Raw genomic sequence first — 15,938 nt, 5'->3', positions numbered from 1 at the left:
TGATGATCACAAATGCAAGTCTTATCCAGAATATGCAAGTCTTATCCAGAATATGCAAGAAAATGAGAATGATGATTAATTTTCAGGCAATGTAGAATTTGCCATTTGGAATTTTGTAGTATAAACATAAAACATATCTTCTAATCATATTTTCTCTTGAACTTTTTAAGCCATAATTACTGCATTCCTAGAACATGACCTCTTTCACAACTAATCACATTCCTACCTTCCACACATCGCCACCAGCAAGGGACCTGTTAGCAGAGTGAAAAAAGCATCCCGTTCATGCAAGGAGTGATTATCCTTCATCTTGCACAGATTAAGACCAACCCAAGAGAGCATGTTATCACCTACCAGTTGGAGGCAAGAGAGAACATTGATAGGAAATGCCCCACTGGGGCTGGGAGCGGTGGCTCATGCCTGTAATCCCAGCATTTTGGGAGGCCAAGGTGGGTGGATCACTTGAGGCCAGGATACATACAGACCGGCCTGTATGTATCCACACACAGACATGGTGAAACCCCGTCTCTACTAAAAATACAAAAATTAGCCAGGCATGGTGTCATGTCCAGCTGTACATGCCAGGCATGCGCCTGTAATCCCAGCTATTTGGGAGGCCAAGGCCAGAGAATTGCTTGAACCTGGGAGGCAGAGATTGCAATGTGCCAAGATGGTGCCACTGCACTCCAGCCCAGGCGACAGAGTGAGACTCCCTCTCAAAAAAAAAAAAAAAAAAAAAGAAGAAATTCCTCATTGGCACTGAGGAGCAGAGTCTCAAAATCCTTACAGAAGACAGGAGTAGTCACTCCACACCTCCACATGGTATGTATCTTACAAAAGGAATGAAGTAATTGTTTGCGTGTCAGCAGTGGGGAGTTCACAGGGTAAGAACATGTACTGCTACTACCCCTGGGTGCTATAGACCAGAATTAGCAAAAGCCAGCAAAACAGCAAAAGCCTCCACACATGCAGCTCAAGCCTTAAGATCAGTAGTAAATGGTCACCGGTGGCCCAGAGTCCTGGATGCATCCTGTGTCCAGGATATATTTGAATCATCCAAAATCAAGTGTTAGCACCTTTCTGATGGTCCACTCTGGTGATCTCACACACAAAAAAATACCACACCAGCCAGAAGGAGAAATCCATTTACCAGGCCCCCCTCCTGGAACCAGGCCCTGGCCTTAGGGCCCCAGAAGGACCCTCTTAGGTGCAAGTCTAAGAACTCCTTTTTTTTTTTTTTTTTTTTGAGACAGAGCCTCCTCATTCCATCACCCAGGCTGGAGAGGAGTGGTGAGATCTCTGCTCACTGTAACCTCCGCCTTCCAGGTCCAAGCAATTCTCCTGCCTCAGCCTCCCAAGTAGCTGGGATTACAGGCATCCGCCACCACGTCCAGCATTTTTTTTTTTTTTTTGTATTTTTAGTAGAGACGTGGTTTCACCACGTTAGCCAGCACGGTCTCGAACTCCTGACCTCAGGTGATCCACCCACCTCAGCCTCCCGAAGTGTTGGGATTACAGGCATAAGCCACCATGCCTGACCAAATCTCAGAACTCTTTTGTGGCACCCAGTTGATCACACATGGCAGTGGGGAGACAGTGCTCCAAAGGGGAGAAATGGGACCCGGGCCCACACCGATCCAGGCTAAGCTCAGAGCAACCTAACCACATGGCTGCTGGCCTCAGCCAGTCCCAGATACTATAGCAGGGCAACCTCAGCCAGTCCCAGATACTGTAGCGGGGGAACTTCCTATGTGGAAGGCACTCCAAAGTATAGGGGAGCCCTGAGGGCAGTGGCCCTGCTTGCTCAAGTCTAAGGACTCTACTGGCCCTAGAATATAAATTTTGTGGCCATCCAAGGAATGAAATTTAAAAAGATCCCACATATCTGCATACTGCCAACAACCTGAAACTCAAACCTGTGCTGACGGTCTTGCCCTTCGTGTTACAGTGCAGCTTCCAGAAGGACTCCGTCAAAATACCATGGGCAGTGAGCCCTGCAACATCACCACCAAATGCAGCTGCCATTCACTGAACCCTACCGTGGGCTGTTCAATCTCATCTAATCCTCACAACAACCCTATAAAATAGGTATGATCATTATCTAACTTTACTGATAAGAAACCTCAGATTCTGAGAGCTGAGGGCAATTCCCAGAGTCACAACTGGTTTTTTTCGAGGGGCAAAGCTGAGATATTCTCACATCTATCCCAAGAATTGGTTCTTTTCTCCTACAGCACACCACATCAGATTAGTTAATAACCTGAGCAGTTCAACATCTTTGTTAACAGTTTTGAAACATTAATTCACAGAAAAACTGGTAGGCTCCAAGATGCCTGGACCCCACCTGATGTCTAGGCTCCAACTCAGACTAATTAAATAACCAATATTGCTAGAAGAGGGCCCTGGAATTGTTTTTAATTAAAAAAAATTTAAACTCCCCAAGGTAATGTTTTGTTGTTGTTTGTTTGTTTGCTTGTTTTGAGACAGAGTCTTGCTCTGTCGTCCAGGCTGGAGTGCAATGGCGCAATCTTGGCTCACCGCAACCTCCACCTCCCAGGTTCAAATGATTCTCCTGTCTCAGCTTCCCGAGTAGCTGGAACTACAGGCTTGCGCCACCATGCCGGGCTAATTTTTGTATTTTTAGTAGAGATGGGATTTTGCCATGTTGGCCTGGCTGGTCTTGAACTCCTGACCTCAGGTGATCCACCTGCCTCGGCCTCCCAAAGTGTTGGGATTACAGGCGTGAGCCACCATGCCTGGCCAGTAATGTTAATAAGCAGCAAAGTTCAGAACAACTTAAAACACATTTTTTTTTTTGAGACAGGGTCTCAATCTGTCAGCCAGGCTGGAGTGCGGTGGTGCAATCATAGCTCAGTGCATCTTTAATCTCTGGGGCTCATGCAATCTTCCCACCTCAGCCTCCCAAATAGCTGGGATCACAGGCATGTGCCACCACGCCTGGCTAATTTTTATATTTTTTGTAGAGATGAGATCTCCCTGTGTTGCCCAGGCTGGTCCTGAACTCCTGGGCTTAAGTGTTCTTCCCACCTCAGCCTCCCAAAGTGTTAGGATTACAGGCATAAGCCATCACACCTGACCAAAAACTTGTACAGAGTGTTCTGAAGACAATATTTGAGTGTCTTCCAAACAGCAGAGGAGACATCCCTTGGCCAATAAGTAGATAGTCATTGATTAATAAATGTGTCAAAGAAGAATATAGAAGAAACTTATAATACAGATCCTTCCACAAAGATGCTAGTGGCCTAACTAGGATCATATATGGTATACTCAAATTAATTAAGGGCTAATTAAATAGTTATATATAGATCCCACAATTTCTTACTTGAAACTTTTGGGGCCAATACATTTTGGCCAACATTTTCAGATTTTAAAAAGCACCATTGTATGTTAAAGTGTGTATGTTTATATCATATATGACTAACACACTCTTAGAAGGGCCTACTCATAATAAAACACAGTGATACAACCACAGTGAAATATGTAATGGTCACATAGCATAAATAAAGAAGATAAATAGCCTCACATTGTCAGTCTAGTCAGGTGTCATATCTAAATGAGTTTGGGGGCCACTTTGAAAAAAAAACTTTCCATTTTCAGAGCTTTAGAGATTTGGGTACTGTAGATAAGGGACTGGGGATCTGTCATATGGGCTCAACATAGATCCTGGAAGTATAGAGAGGAAGCGACATTGGAATTAGAAGACTTGGCAAAAGTCTTGTGAATGAGGCAGAATTTGAGCTACAGTGAGTTAATTTTCTGTCCCTGGGAGGTGAGGTCCCACAATGCCTTGTCACCCTATTATCAGCCATGGAAGCTATATTTTCCTGCTTGAGCCACTAGAGGCCTGTATTTTGTAAATGCTTTCCTGAGATAGTCTACATGGTCAGATTAAACAGAAAAATGAAAACAAAACAAAACAAAAAAACACATGACCACTGAGATTTGCCCAAAGTGAAGACCTGGAGGAGATGAGCATACTCATCAAACAGCACCGGAACCCTTAGGGAGAGAAGCTGGAGGGAACCTGAAGAGGATGGAGCCACATCAGAATACTACAGAATACAGGCTTTAATCCCTGGCTAATTCCATTCTCTTGATAATTCACTCCATACAATGGAGACCTTTCACATTTCATTCCTAAATCCTTGGTTCACCTACCAGACAGATCACTAACATGGCCGATTTTCTCTGACGCCTATTCTTCTTTCCCCTCTTCCCATCCCATTTCTCATTTTTTTCTCCCTTGCCTTAGATAATCTTTTGTCTCTTTCCCCAGACAGGGATTCGCCCTCAGGAATCTGCCTTGGCTGAGTCATCACCTTTCACCACTTCATCACCACCTCTAAAACATCAGGGTAGCCCAAGATGGACACATACTTCCTGTCCACTATTATTAGAATTACTTGGGAGACAACACTGTTCCTAAGAGGTTATTGCTGGAAGTGAGTCAGAGGTATAAGGGATATATTGAATCAGGGAAGTATAGGAGGTTACTAGAGTGGTTGCCTGTCTGTGAAAACAGGAAGAATAAAGTAAACTGGAGAATAAAGAAAGAAAGAACAGAAAAATGCAAGCCAGGTCAGAGTAAAGCAAACCGTTCTTCTCTTCAGTCTCCCATTTACGTATGTCCCTGACTTGGTCTATAATAGTCTAGGAATGTGAAGCAGAGAAAAACTCTAAGGGAAGGAAATCTCAAAATCCAGTCACACAGTGAATCCTTACAGCTATGTTCTCAGATTCCTCTCCTCCCTAAGCATGACTAACTACACTATTTCTCATTTGAATTTACAGGAAATAGGCTGAGGGCAGCCACTTGCATCTTCTACGTATCCAGCCACACAGCTTCTCTTCTCCTTGATTAAGTGTGATACCTTCTCTGCTGAAATTATTCTTTCACCAACTTTCTTGTTCTTTAGAGCAAGAAAGCGGAAATAATGCTAAATGAGAAAAAGCCTGTCTCTTATCCCATTCATTCCACATCTACTGGGCACCTAATATAAGCACTATTCTGCTTCTGGACATAATTCAAAAGATTGCTCACTCTCACTTTCCCTTTCTCTCTTTTCCTCTCTCTTTTTCTCACTCTCTTGACCCACCCTCTTCCAACTCCCTGTGCCAGACTCTGACTATAGGACTAACATCTGCTTACATGACTGACTATAGGACAAACATAGCATAAGTGATCAGTATCAGCTGACTAAATCTCTAAAAGGACCCAGATAAAGAAAAGGGAAGGCCCAAAAAGAAAAAGAAGAGGAAAGGGAAAGGCTGGGCGCAGTGGCTCACACCTGTAATCCTAGCACTTTGGGATGCCGAGGTGGGTGGATCACCTGAGGTCAGGAGTTCGAAACCAGCCTGGCCAAAATGGAGAAACCCCGTCTCTACTAAAAATACAAAATTAGCTGAGCGTGGTGGCGCATGCCTGTAATCCCAGCTACTCGAGAGGCTGAGGCAGGAGAATCGCTTGAACCCGGGGGGCTGAGGTTGTGGTGAGCCGAGATCGAGCCATTGCACTCCAGCCTGGGCAACAAGAGTGAAACTCTGTCTCAAAAAAAAAAAAAAGAAAAGAAAAAAAGAAAAACAGGAAAAATAAACGAAGAAATGAAGCAAAGGACAAAAGCAAAGGTAAGAGATAAAAACAAGAAGCAAAGCAAGGAGGCTGGTAGTAAAAGATGGGAAGAAAGAGAAAAGGGCAGTGAAGGGTCAAGAAAAAAGAGTTCTATCCTTGCTCCAGCCCATGTTCTATCTTGGTCTACAGCAGCATACCACCTCCCCAGCAGACCCCCAAACCTAGTCCCTAAATTTTTGCCAGCTCAGAAAAGGAAGCCTGATCCACATGGTCCTCCAGAAGCCGTCACGGATAGAATCACTTTAACTGCATCCACAACACAGAAGTGCAATTGTGCAAAACCCAAGAGTGTTATGTGATTGTTGTAGAGGCTCAGGGTGGGTAGCAGGGAAGAACATGGGTAAAGGATACACTAAACTCTTCCAGTCCACATCCAGAGACAAACTTAGAAAAGGAGACAAATCGATGGCCAGGATTACAGTAGGGACTACAGCAGCTCTTCACTTACTCCTTTCCAGGGTAAGGCAAAGGAGAGACGGAGAGCTGAGAGAAACGAGGCATCATCACCTTATTCTACCATCTGTAATCCTAGGAACAAAATGCAAGTTGGGTGACCCACAAGGCAAGGAAGAATTACATCTGCATAATACCTAAGACCAGGAGAACTACATGCGAAAGAAGAAGTAAAAAAGGAAGAGGAACAGGAGAAGGTGAAGAGTAAAAAGATGATGAGTTGCTTCATTATCCAGTTGGTAACTGGAGTTTCACGTCATTACAGGTTATAATAATGTGCTTTTTTATAACAGAAGTTAGGTAATTGCAGTTAGGAGTGACCTGGTCTGGTTTGGACAGCTCACACAATGTCAAATCAAAAGGTCGGGAGCTTTTGTGACATTTTCCCCCCTTGAGCTCACAGGCAATGACAGGACTGTTACAGACAGCTTTGACTGTCTTTAGATCCTCGTGGATGAATGCATACTGGGCTATGCAACTCTGATTGGGCTCCTTCATCTTGTGTGCCATCATTTCATTGCATTCTCTATCTGTCTGGTCAAGCCTAAGATAGTCTTTGTTGCTCTGAAAGAGAGCCGAGGCTCTGAGCATCTTGTTTCCTCCAACCTCATCTTCATTGAGGATGGGATCTTCCGGCCAGCCAGGTTGCACCACTTCTTTGTTGCCAAGTACCAGCGTTTCTGTGGTTTGGGTGCCCTCTCCCTCCTCAGTGGCCTCAGTTTCGTCCTGTGAGTCACTGGACCAAAATTCATTGAGCGGTTGATCACTCTCCTCCAAGACTGCTGCAGCCATTTGAAGCCCCAGCCCCAGGCCCATCCCCAGGCCCAGCATCAGCATCAGCAACATGAAAAAGATCTGCACCAGATTCAGCTTCATTTTGCCTGGAGAGGAAGCGGGAAATGGAAGAACATGACTTTGAGATCAAAATTGGCTCCAGTAGAGACTGTAGTCTCCCTAAGCCCTACAGCATTGTATTTGGGGTCTCCTCTCCCTTCTCCACATTACCCTCTTCAAGGCAGTGATTTCTCTTTCCTTTCCCATTTCTCTTGTTCTTCCCCACCACATTCCCTGTTGCTGTGTAATAAAATGTGGAAGTTTCCTCATGTTCCTTCTCTTGAAGACTAGGAAGATGACCAGGGGAAGCAGTTCTGGGGTAATTTACATATGGTAAATCAGTGAGGAAAGTTGATATCAACCAATTCTTTTTTTTTTTTTTTCCTTTTTGAGACAGGGTCTTGCTCTGTCACCCAGACTGGAGTACAGTGGCACCATCATAGCTCACTGAAGCCTCAATCTCCCAGGGTCAAGTGATCCTCCTGCTTCAGCCTCCCAAGTAGCTGGGATCACAGGCACACAGTACCATGCCCAGCTCTTTTTTTTTTTTTTTTTGGAACGAGTCTTGCTATGTTGCCCAGGTTGGTCTCGAACTCCTGGGGTCAATTAATCATCCCACTTTGGCCAAAGTGCTGGGATTAGAAGTGTGAGCCACCATGCTCCTGACATCAATTGATTCTTAAACAGAAATTCGTTCCAAATAACCAGAGAATGATTGAGAAGACAAGTATGTACAGTGTCACACTCTCCTTTAGGGAAATTCTTGTAGAAAGCCTTATTCTCAACCTAGGACTAGATTTACCACAGAATACCAGCTCTTTATTTTTATCCCAAATTTGCTTTTGCTCATTCAAGTATCTATTACTCTTCTTGCTACCCACCTTCTCCACAAAAGATAAAAAGGAATAGAAAAAGTACCACAGACCATTCTTACTCCTAAGCCGAGGCTGGAGGGAAGATGTCCAATTTTACATCTCAGGCCCCTGCTGAAGCTGTATCTTGTCAAGACAGATTCCTTCTACTACTAAAGATCTCTTAACACCTGGGTAGTCTTGCTGATTAACTTTGTACTCTCAGGGAAGAAATGGAATAAGAATGAAACCAAAGAAAATCAAACAATTGACCTGCTGCGGGTTCCCTTACTCATAAAGATCCTAAGGAGGCCAGGCTTGGTGGCTCATACCTGTAATCCCAGCACTTTGGGAGGCTGAGGCAGGTGGATCACCTGAGGTTAGGAGTTCAAGACCAGCCTGGCCGACATGGTGAAACCCCATCTCTACTAAAAATACAAAAATTAGCCGGCATGGTGCCACACACCTGTAGTCCCAGCCACTCAGGAGGCTGAGGCACGAGAATTGCTTGAACCCAGTAGAAGGCCAAGATGGTGCCACTGCACTACAGCCTGTGTGACAGAATGAGATTCTGTCTCAAAAAAAAAAAAAACAAAAAGATCCTAAGGAGAGCTGAGCATGCATCTTCGTCCTGCTAGGCCAGTCTCATCCCCTTAACAAAGAGAGACATTCCCTGCCAGAAAAAAAAAAAAAAAATTGCTATGAAGAACATTATTGAGGCAATTGATAAAATTATAATCTCTGTAGTAGATAAGAGTATTATGGCAGTCCCCCTCATCCACAGGGAACATGTTCCATGACCCCAGTGAATGTCTAAAGCCCTATATGCACTGTTTTCTTCCTATACATAGATATCTACATAAGTTTAATTTATAAATTAAACAATCTGTATTAACAACAACTAATAAAATAGAACAATTATAACAATGTACTGTTCAAATTTTGCAGATAAAAATTCTTTCTTACTGTAGATTTTACCAATTGCAGCATATGCTTCCCCCCCTTTCCTTATTAAGTTGAGAAACTTTCACCTTTTCACTTAAAGGGAGCACTTTACGGGTTCTTTTTGAATATCTGAATTGCCAGCATCATCATTCTTGCACTTTGGGGCTATTATTAGGTAAGATAAGGGTTAGGTGAACACAAGCACTGAGATACCTTGATGGTGCATCTGATAATGGATACTAAGTCGCTAATGGCTGGGTGGTGTCTACAACATGGATACACTGGACAAAGGGATGATTCACATCCCAGGTAGGATGCAGTGAGACAGTGAGAGATTTCATCACATTACTCAGAACAGCATGCAACTTTAAATTATGAATTGTTTATTTCTAGAATTTGCCATTTAATATTTTCAGACCATAGTTGACCATGGGTAACTGAAGCTGGGTAGGGAGAACCACTGTATATATGTGTTTGATATACTGAATGTAAAACTGTACCTTGATTATTTAAGAAAAGATCCTTCTTCTTAGCAGATGCACACTGAAATATGAAGGAGGAAAAGAGCACAACGTATGCAATATACTCTCAAATGCTTCAGAATATAGATATATGGATGTGTATACATGTGTGTGTTTACAGAGAGAGAAAGAAAATGATAAAAAATAAATAGGGGAGCCTGGGCGCAGTGGCTCATGCCTGCAATTCCAGTACTTTGGGAGACTGAGGCAGGCAGATCACTTGAGTCCTGGAGTTTGAGACCAGCCTGGGCAACATGGTGAAACCCTGTCTCCACAAAAAATTCAAAAAAATTAGCCTGGCATGGTGTGTGTCTGTCATCCCAGCTACCCGGCAGGCTGAGGTGGGAGGATGGTTTGAGCCCAGGAAGTTGAGGCTGCAGTGAGCCACGATCCAACTGCTACACCCCAGCCTGGGCAACTGGAGTGAGAATCTATCTCTAAATAAATAAATAAATAAGGGAAGTTTAAAAAAATAATGTATCTGGATAAAGAATATTCATGAGTTCCCTGAATTATTATTGCAATTTTTCTGTAAAGTTGAAAATATTTTTTAAAAAGTATTTATTTTTAAAAAGAGAGAGCAGCTCCATGTTGTTTCTTGAGGCACCCAACACCTCTGTGACTTACCTACATACCTAAGAAGCTGCAGAGATTCTTGTGTCCTCTCTTTCCCCAAGTTCTTTCCTCCCAGGGTTTCCTTCTTCCTGAGCAGTGCCCTGGCTGCTAGTCTTCCTGAGCAGTGCCCTGGCTGCTAGTCTGAAGAAAAGTGGTTATCTTCGGTGGTCCACCTGCTCTTAAACACATACTTACTTCCTAAACCCACCCCCTTTTTCACTTCCTCCGCCTAGCACTGATCAAACACACTCAGCCAATTGTTTCTGTTCCCATAAACACTTTGAAGTGAGGCTATCTGGGCACTGAGATAGATCCAGACATCCAAGACAGGAAATGTCTCCAGCCTGGGAAATTGCAGACAGTTTTGTTTCATGGATCAATTGTTCTGCTCCTGAGTTACACCCACTATCCTGTGGTTTATGCAGCCTGATCTTGTGCATGAGTTTCAAGTTTAGTCTTTTCTTGTATTTGCTACATGTACACATGTACTTCCTTTAATTCTCTCCTATAATTTCTGCAGTGTCAAGATCTTTGGCCTTTATTTGGCCATCTCTCCAACATAATTATTTTGCTTTTCACACTTTACAAGTGTATTATGACAAGATTTAGAGTATTTGAGTCAATCATGAGTTTTCACATATCTTTACCTATACCTTTATTCCAGTTGTTCACTCTCTACTCCCTCTTTCCATTCCCCCAGCCGATAATCACATTCCCATAAAAATATCCAGATTTTGCAAATCTGATCATTTAGCCCTAGATAGGAGACTATCCAAAGCAGCACTATCCTTATCAGTCCCTATAGTCTGGGTGAATAAAACCAGGAGGGTTACAATGTTGATCCTAAGGTTCACTTCTTGAGCAAAAATTGACATTATGAGATAATATTTTAAAAATCATCCTGGAGACACTTTCCTCTTCTCCCCGACGGGAGGAGCCGCTCTTTCCGCGCGGTGCATTCTGGGGACCGAGGTCGAGCACGCCGCTGTCGCCGTTGCCTGAGGGAAGCGAGAAGAGGCCGGGACCGGGGAGAAAACGCGGAGTCGCCGCTAGAGAGAAGCGGACTCCCTACCAGCAGCCGCCACCAGAGAGGCCCGCCCACCCGTTCGTCCGTCTCCCTGCCCCGTTCACAGTGCAGCCTGCTTCTGCAAAGTGGTACGATCGAAGGGGCTATGTCTTCATTGAATTTTGTGTTGAAGACAGTAAGGATGTTAATGTAAATTTTGAAAAATCCAAACTTACATTCAGGTGTCTCGGAGGAAGTGATAATTTTAAGCATTTAAATGGAATTGATCTTTTTCACTGTATTGATCCAAATGATTCCAAGCATGAAAGAACGGACAGATCAATTTTATGTTGTTTACGAAAAGGGGAATCTGGCCAGTCATGGCCAAGGTTAACAAAATAAAGGGCAAAGCTTAATTGGCTTAGTGTCAACTTCAATAATTGGGAAGACTGGGAAGATGATTCAGATGAAGACATGTCTAATTTTGATCATTTCTCTGAAATGATGAACAACATGGGTGGGGATGAGGATGTAGATTTACCACAAGTAGATGGAACAGATGATGATTCACAAGACAGTGATGATGAAAAAATGCCACATCTGGAGTAAGGAATATTGTCATCACTTGGATTTTGAGAAAGAAAATAACTTCTTTGCAAGATTTCCTAATTGAGAGAATTCCTGAGTTGATAGCTCTAAAGGCAGATGTTGTATTTGCCTACTTTAACCCATTTTTCAACCTGTTTGTTTTTTAAAAGGCTTCACTAAGGGTTGATATGTACCATTGTATGGGGCAATTTTAAGTCAGCTAAGGCAATAACCTTATGCATGAACATTTCCCAGACTTTCATGAAGCTGTTGAGGTCCTAGGCAATTGATGCAGCTGTTGTGATAAATACATACATCTCACCTAAGTCTCCTTTTCTTCATAACATAGATACTGACATGATAGGAAGCTCTCAGCTTAGGGAAAGAGAACTAAATTTTAGATTATAGAACATGGATTCAAAAGTGGCTGGAACAAATTGGCTGACACCTTACTGGTAACCTGCTATTCCTCTGGTGTTACCCTTCAGGATTGTTCCACTAAAATTTATTTTTCAAAAAATTTCCTTCACATCATTCTATGTAAGTGTGTATCTTAGCTAAAACTAGAAAATGCCCTAACTTAGATGGTTTTTGAAGCCTATACATTTGGTATTGTTTGACCCTTAAGCTTTTATATCTCTTAGCGTGGAGGACGAAGAAAGCTGTACATTGTTGCTTAAGAGTCTGTACATTTAGACCAGATTTGTATTTGCACTGTCAAGTATGGCAAATGAGTGAAAAATGTTTAATACACTATTGGATTATTTATTTATTTTTTTGATTCAGCTTATGCCAGGGCTGAAAACCTCAGTTTATGTTCATGAAGGGGGGGGGGCGGGGGGGGTTTAAATGTCTACATTCTGTCTAATAAACTGTTGGAAGACTTATTGGCTGTCCTTTTAAAAAAACAACAAATAAATTAAAAAAAATAAAATCACCCTGGAGACTGTTAAAGCACTATTAAAAAACCTCTGTAGACATAGACACGATCTTTTAAGATGTTTTCCTAAACTGTGGTATACAAAAATAAAAAATAAAAATAAAAGAAGATGTTTTCCTTAGTCCTTCAGGCAGAAGTTTTCAAATGGTGGTCTAGGAGCCACCTCTGTGAGTTACAAAGTCTCCTGGGCTGACTTTTTGCAGTGCTGGTGTTTATAATTCACAATAAGAACACTAACACCAACTACCAGTATTGAGCACTTCCTTGCTCAAGGCACTTACTGCATTTCACCCTCACATTTGCTTGTGCTATCCCTCTTTGGTGTCTATTCTGCCCATTTATTCTGGTGAGGTCTATTTGCAATGTGAAAAGAAAATCAAGAATTGTTCACTGAGCCCAGTAGCAGTTTAAGGTCAGCAGGGGTAATGGATTCAGCAACCACACATCACCTGCTTCTTTATAACTAAAGTGTTTTGTTACTGCTAGAGATCATTTGAAATTAACCTTTAATTCAATATAAAGAAAGAATCTAAGTCTGTATAAGTATAACCTTTAGACCGGACAGGTTTTTATTTTCTTTTTTTTTTTTTTCTTTTTCTAGGCTACAGTTTTCTCATCTTCTAAATTTGAATCGTTCTTGGACATAAAATGGTTTATAATACTAAAAACAGTTTAAATAAAAAATGAATAAATTTGGATAATAGTAGCACTTACTTCACAGGGCTGTTGTAAATATTATATAAGACACTGCATGTAAAAGGCTAAATGTAGTAGTTGTTGTTGTTATTGCTCTTACATAGTGATTACCAACACATGCTCATTACCCACCCAATCAATATCATTTTCTGTTTAGAAATAGCACATGCTAAGGACCGTGGCTACCAACACTGCTCACTGGATCTTCTAGAAGAGTCAACCAGTATCCTGGAATCTTATAGAAGGAATTATGAGAAGGCTGATATAGGATGACCCTCATTTCACAAATAAAGAAGTGGCTCAAGTAAGTTAATATCCCAAATGCTACAGATAACTAATAGCAGTTCTGATACTAAAACCCCTGACTTGCAGTTAAGAAAAATTTATGACAGATAAATAAGTAGATGGTGGATAAATGATAGGTAGACAGATAGATAGGTGTAAAGAGATAGCAGTAGAAAAGATTGATGTTAAAACTGAACCCTACAATTCTCCCAGTTTATTTCCTAGAAAGAGTTTTCAGGCTGTGGCACAGACAGGGAGACCCAGGCAGAGTCTGCCAGTCTTCCTGAGCTGAGGAGATAAAATTGGGAGACCAAAGAAGCCAAGGCAACTGGAGTTCACAGAGCACAGTACCAGAGAGGACAGAATTGCAGAGAGAACTTCAGAGATCTGGAGTGACAAGATACCACTGCGTATCTATCAGAATGGCTGAAAGAATGAACAGCGAAAATACCAATTGCTGGCAAGGATGCAGAGAAACTGGGTATATGCATACATTAACAGTGAAAATATAAAGTGTTATGGCCACTCTGTAAAATAGTTTGTCAGATTCCTTTTTTTGTTGATACATAATAGTTGTACATATTTGTGGGGTTTTGATACATTCATACAATGTTCAATGATTAAATCAGAGTAATTGGGATATCCATTACCTCAAGCATTTATCATGTCTTTATGTTGAGAACATTCCAAATCTTCTAACCATTTTGAAATATACAATAAATTTTTGATAACTATGGTTATCCTGCTGTGCTAGTGAACACTGTAACTTACTCCTTCTAACCGTGTGTGCTTACCATACAACCCAGCAATTGCACTCCTTGGCATTTAACCCAGAGAAATGAAAACATATTTTCACATAAAAACCTGTACAGAAATAAAATAGCAGTTTTATTCATAATATTCAAAACCTGAAAACCATCCAAATGTTCTTCAGTGGGTGACATGTTAAGCAAACCATGTACCATGGAGTATGACTCAGCAGTAAAAAGGAATGAACTATTGATACACACAATAAATTAGATGCATCTCAAGGGCATTATACTAAGTGAAAAAAATGTATCATCAAGTAGCCATGTACTGTATGATTCCATTTACATAACATGGAGAACAGATTCATAGTTTCCTGGGGCAAGGATCATTGGGATAGGGATATATGTGTGACTACAAAGAGGTATCACCAGGGAGATCTTTGTGGTGATGGAATAGTTCTGTATCTTGATTGCAGTGGTGGTTACAGGAATAAACAGATAATAAAATGACTTGTAACTACACACACACACACACACACACACACAGACACACACACATCACACTGATGTTTATTTCCTGGTTTTGATATTGTACTCTTTGAGATAAAACCACTGGGGAAAACTGATGATGGGTACATGGGAACTCTCTATACTATCTTTGCAACTTTCTGTGAATCTATAATTATTTCAAAATAAAAAGTTTTTCAAAGTGTTAATGCTCATTATAGAAGTTTTACATAATAGTATATAGAAACACACAAATACACACACAAGACCCTCATCCTACTGTTATTTACATTTTGATGTGTATCTTTGCAATCTTCCTCCACCCAACTCAACCCCATGTTGATGTTAAGTTCAACATGTCTATTGAAACTACAAGTTGGCCGGGCACGGTGGCTCAGGCTTATAATCCCAACACTTTGGGAGGCCGAGGCAGGCAGATCACTTGAGGTCAGGAGTTCAAGAACAGCCTGGCCAACATGGTGAAACCCCATCTCTATTAAAAATACAAAAATTAGCCAGGCTTGGTGGAGGGCACCTGTAATCCCAACTACTTGGAGACTTAGACAGGAGAATCACTTGAACCTGGGAGATGGAGGTTGCAGTGAGTCGAGACTGCACCATTGCACTCCATCCTGGGCAAGAAAAACAAAACTCCATTCCATCTCCAAAAAAAAAAAAAAAAAAAAAAAAAAACCAGGAAAAAAAACAAGAAAGAAAAAAGAAAACTGCAAGTTGAGATGTCAAGTGGTAGTTGGACATAGTAGATATAGCAATCCGGAGTTCAGAAGAGTCTAGTCTGGAAATATAAATTTGAGACATATCAGCATATGGTTGTGTATCTGAAGTCATGAGACTGGATGACAGTGTCAAGAGAAGATTTTTTTTTTAACTTTGTTTTGTTTGTTTTTAAGATGGGGGAAATAATAGCTTGTTTGTTGATAGTAAAGACACAGTAGAGAGGAAAAACATAATGCAGGAGTGAAAGAAGATATTTGTTAGAGCAATAGTTTGAGTGCTCAGACAGAATAGATTGCCTGGGTTTATGTGTGTAAATGTGTTATGTTATCTATGAATTACACTTCAGGACAGTAAAAGGGAAACAACATGTTTGCTATGAAAGGTTGGATCTGGTGACGTGGTTGAGAACCAGTGGTTTGGAAGAATCAGTAATGGTTAGGGTCTTGCTACACTGTGTACGCATGAGTTTTTCCTTAATTCTTCAATTGCTGCTGCTCCAGTTGACTGGATGTAAGAATCCAGCTCAGCTGTGGGATGGAGGCTTTGCAGGTATGAGGTCT

The 15,938-nt window shown here is 41.6% G+C and overlaps 2 protein-coding genes across 2 annotated transcripts; one reads left to right on the top strand and one right to left on the bottom strand.

Moving 5' to 3' along the window:
- Nucleotides 1-5,651: 5,651 nt before the first annotated feature.
- Nucleotides 5,652-6,979, bottom strand: RNASE10 (ribonuclease A family member 10 (inactive)). Its single transcript, XM_025392604.1, has one exon. The coding sequence runs from the start codon at nucleotides 6,977-6,979 to the stop codon at nucleotides 6,332-6,334; it is 648 nt and encodes a 215-aa protein (XP_025248389.1). The 3' UTR covers nucleotides 5,652-6,331.
- A 253-nt stretch (nucleotides 6,980-7,232) lies between these two features.
- On the top strand, nucleotides 7,233-12,275 carry LOC112628361 (prostaglandin E synthase 3-like). Its single transcript, XM_025391123.1, has 3 exons — nucleotides 7,233-7,256; nucleotides 10,777-11,187; nucleotides 11,287-12,275. Exons 1-3 carry the CDS (start codon nucleotides 7,233-7,235, stop codon nucleotides 11,482-11,484), a joined length of 633 nt encoding a protein of 210 aa, XP_025246908.1. The 3' UTR covers nucleotides 11,485-12,275.
- Nucleotides 12,276-15,938: the final 3,663 nt, after the last annotated feature.

Source organism: Theropithecus gelada, chromosome 7b (assembly GCF_003255815.1).
Source record: "Theropithecus gelada isolate Dixy chromosome 7b, Tgel_1.0, whole genome shotgun sequence".
Taxonomy (NCBI): domain Eukaryota; kingdom Metazoa; phylum Chordata; class Mammalia; order Primates; family Cercopithecidae; genus Theropithecus; species Theropithecus gelada.
This window is presented reverse-complemented; position numbering and strand designations above follow the sequence as displayed.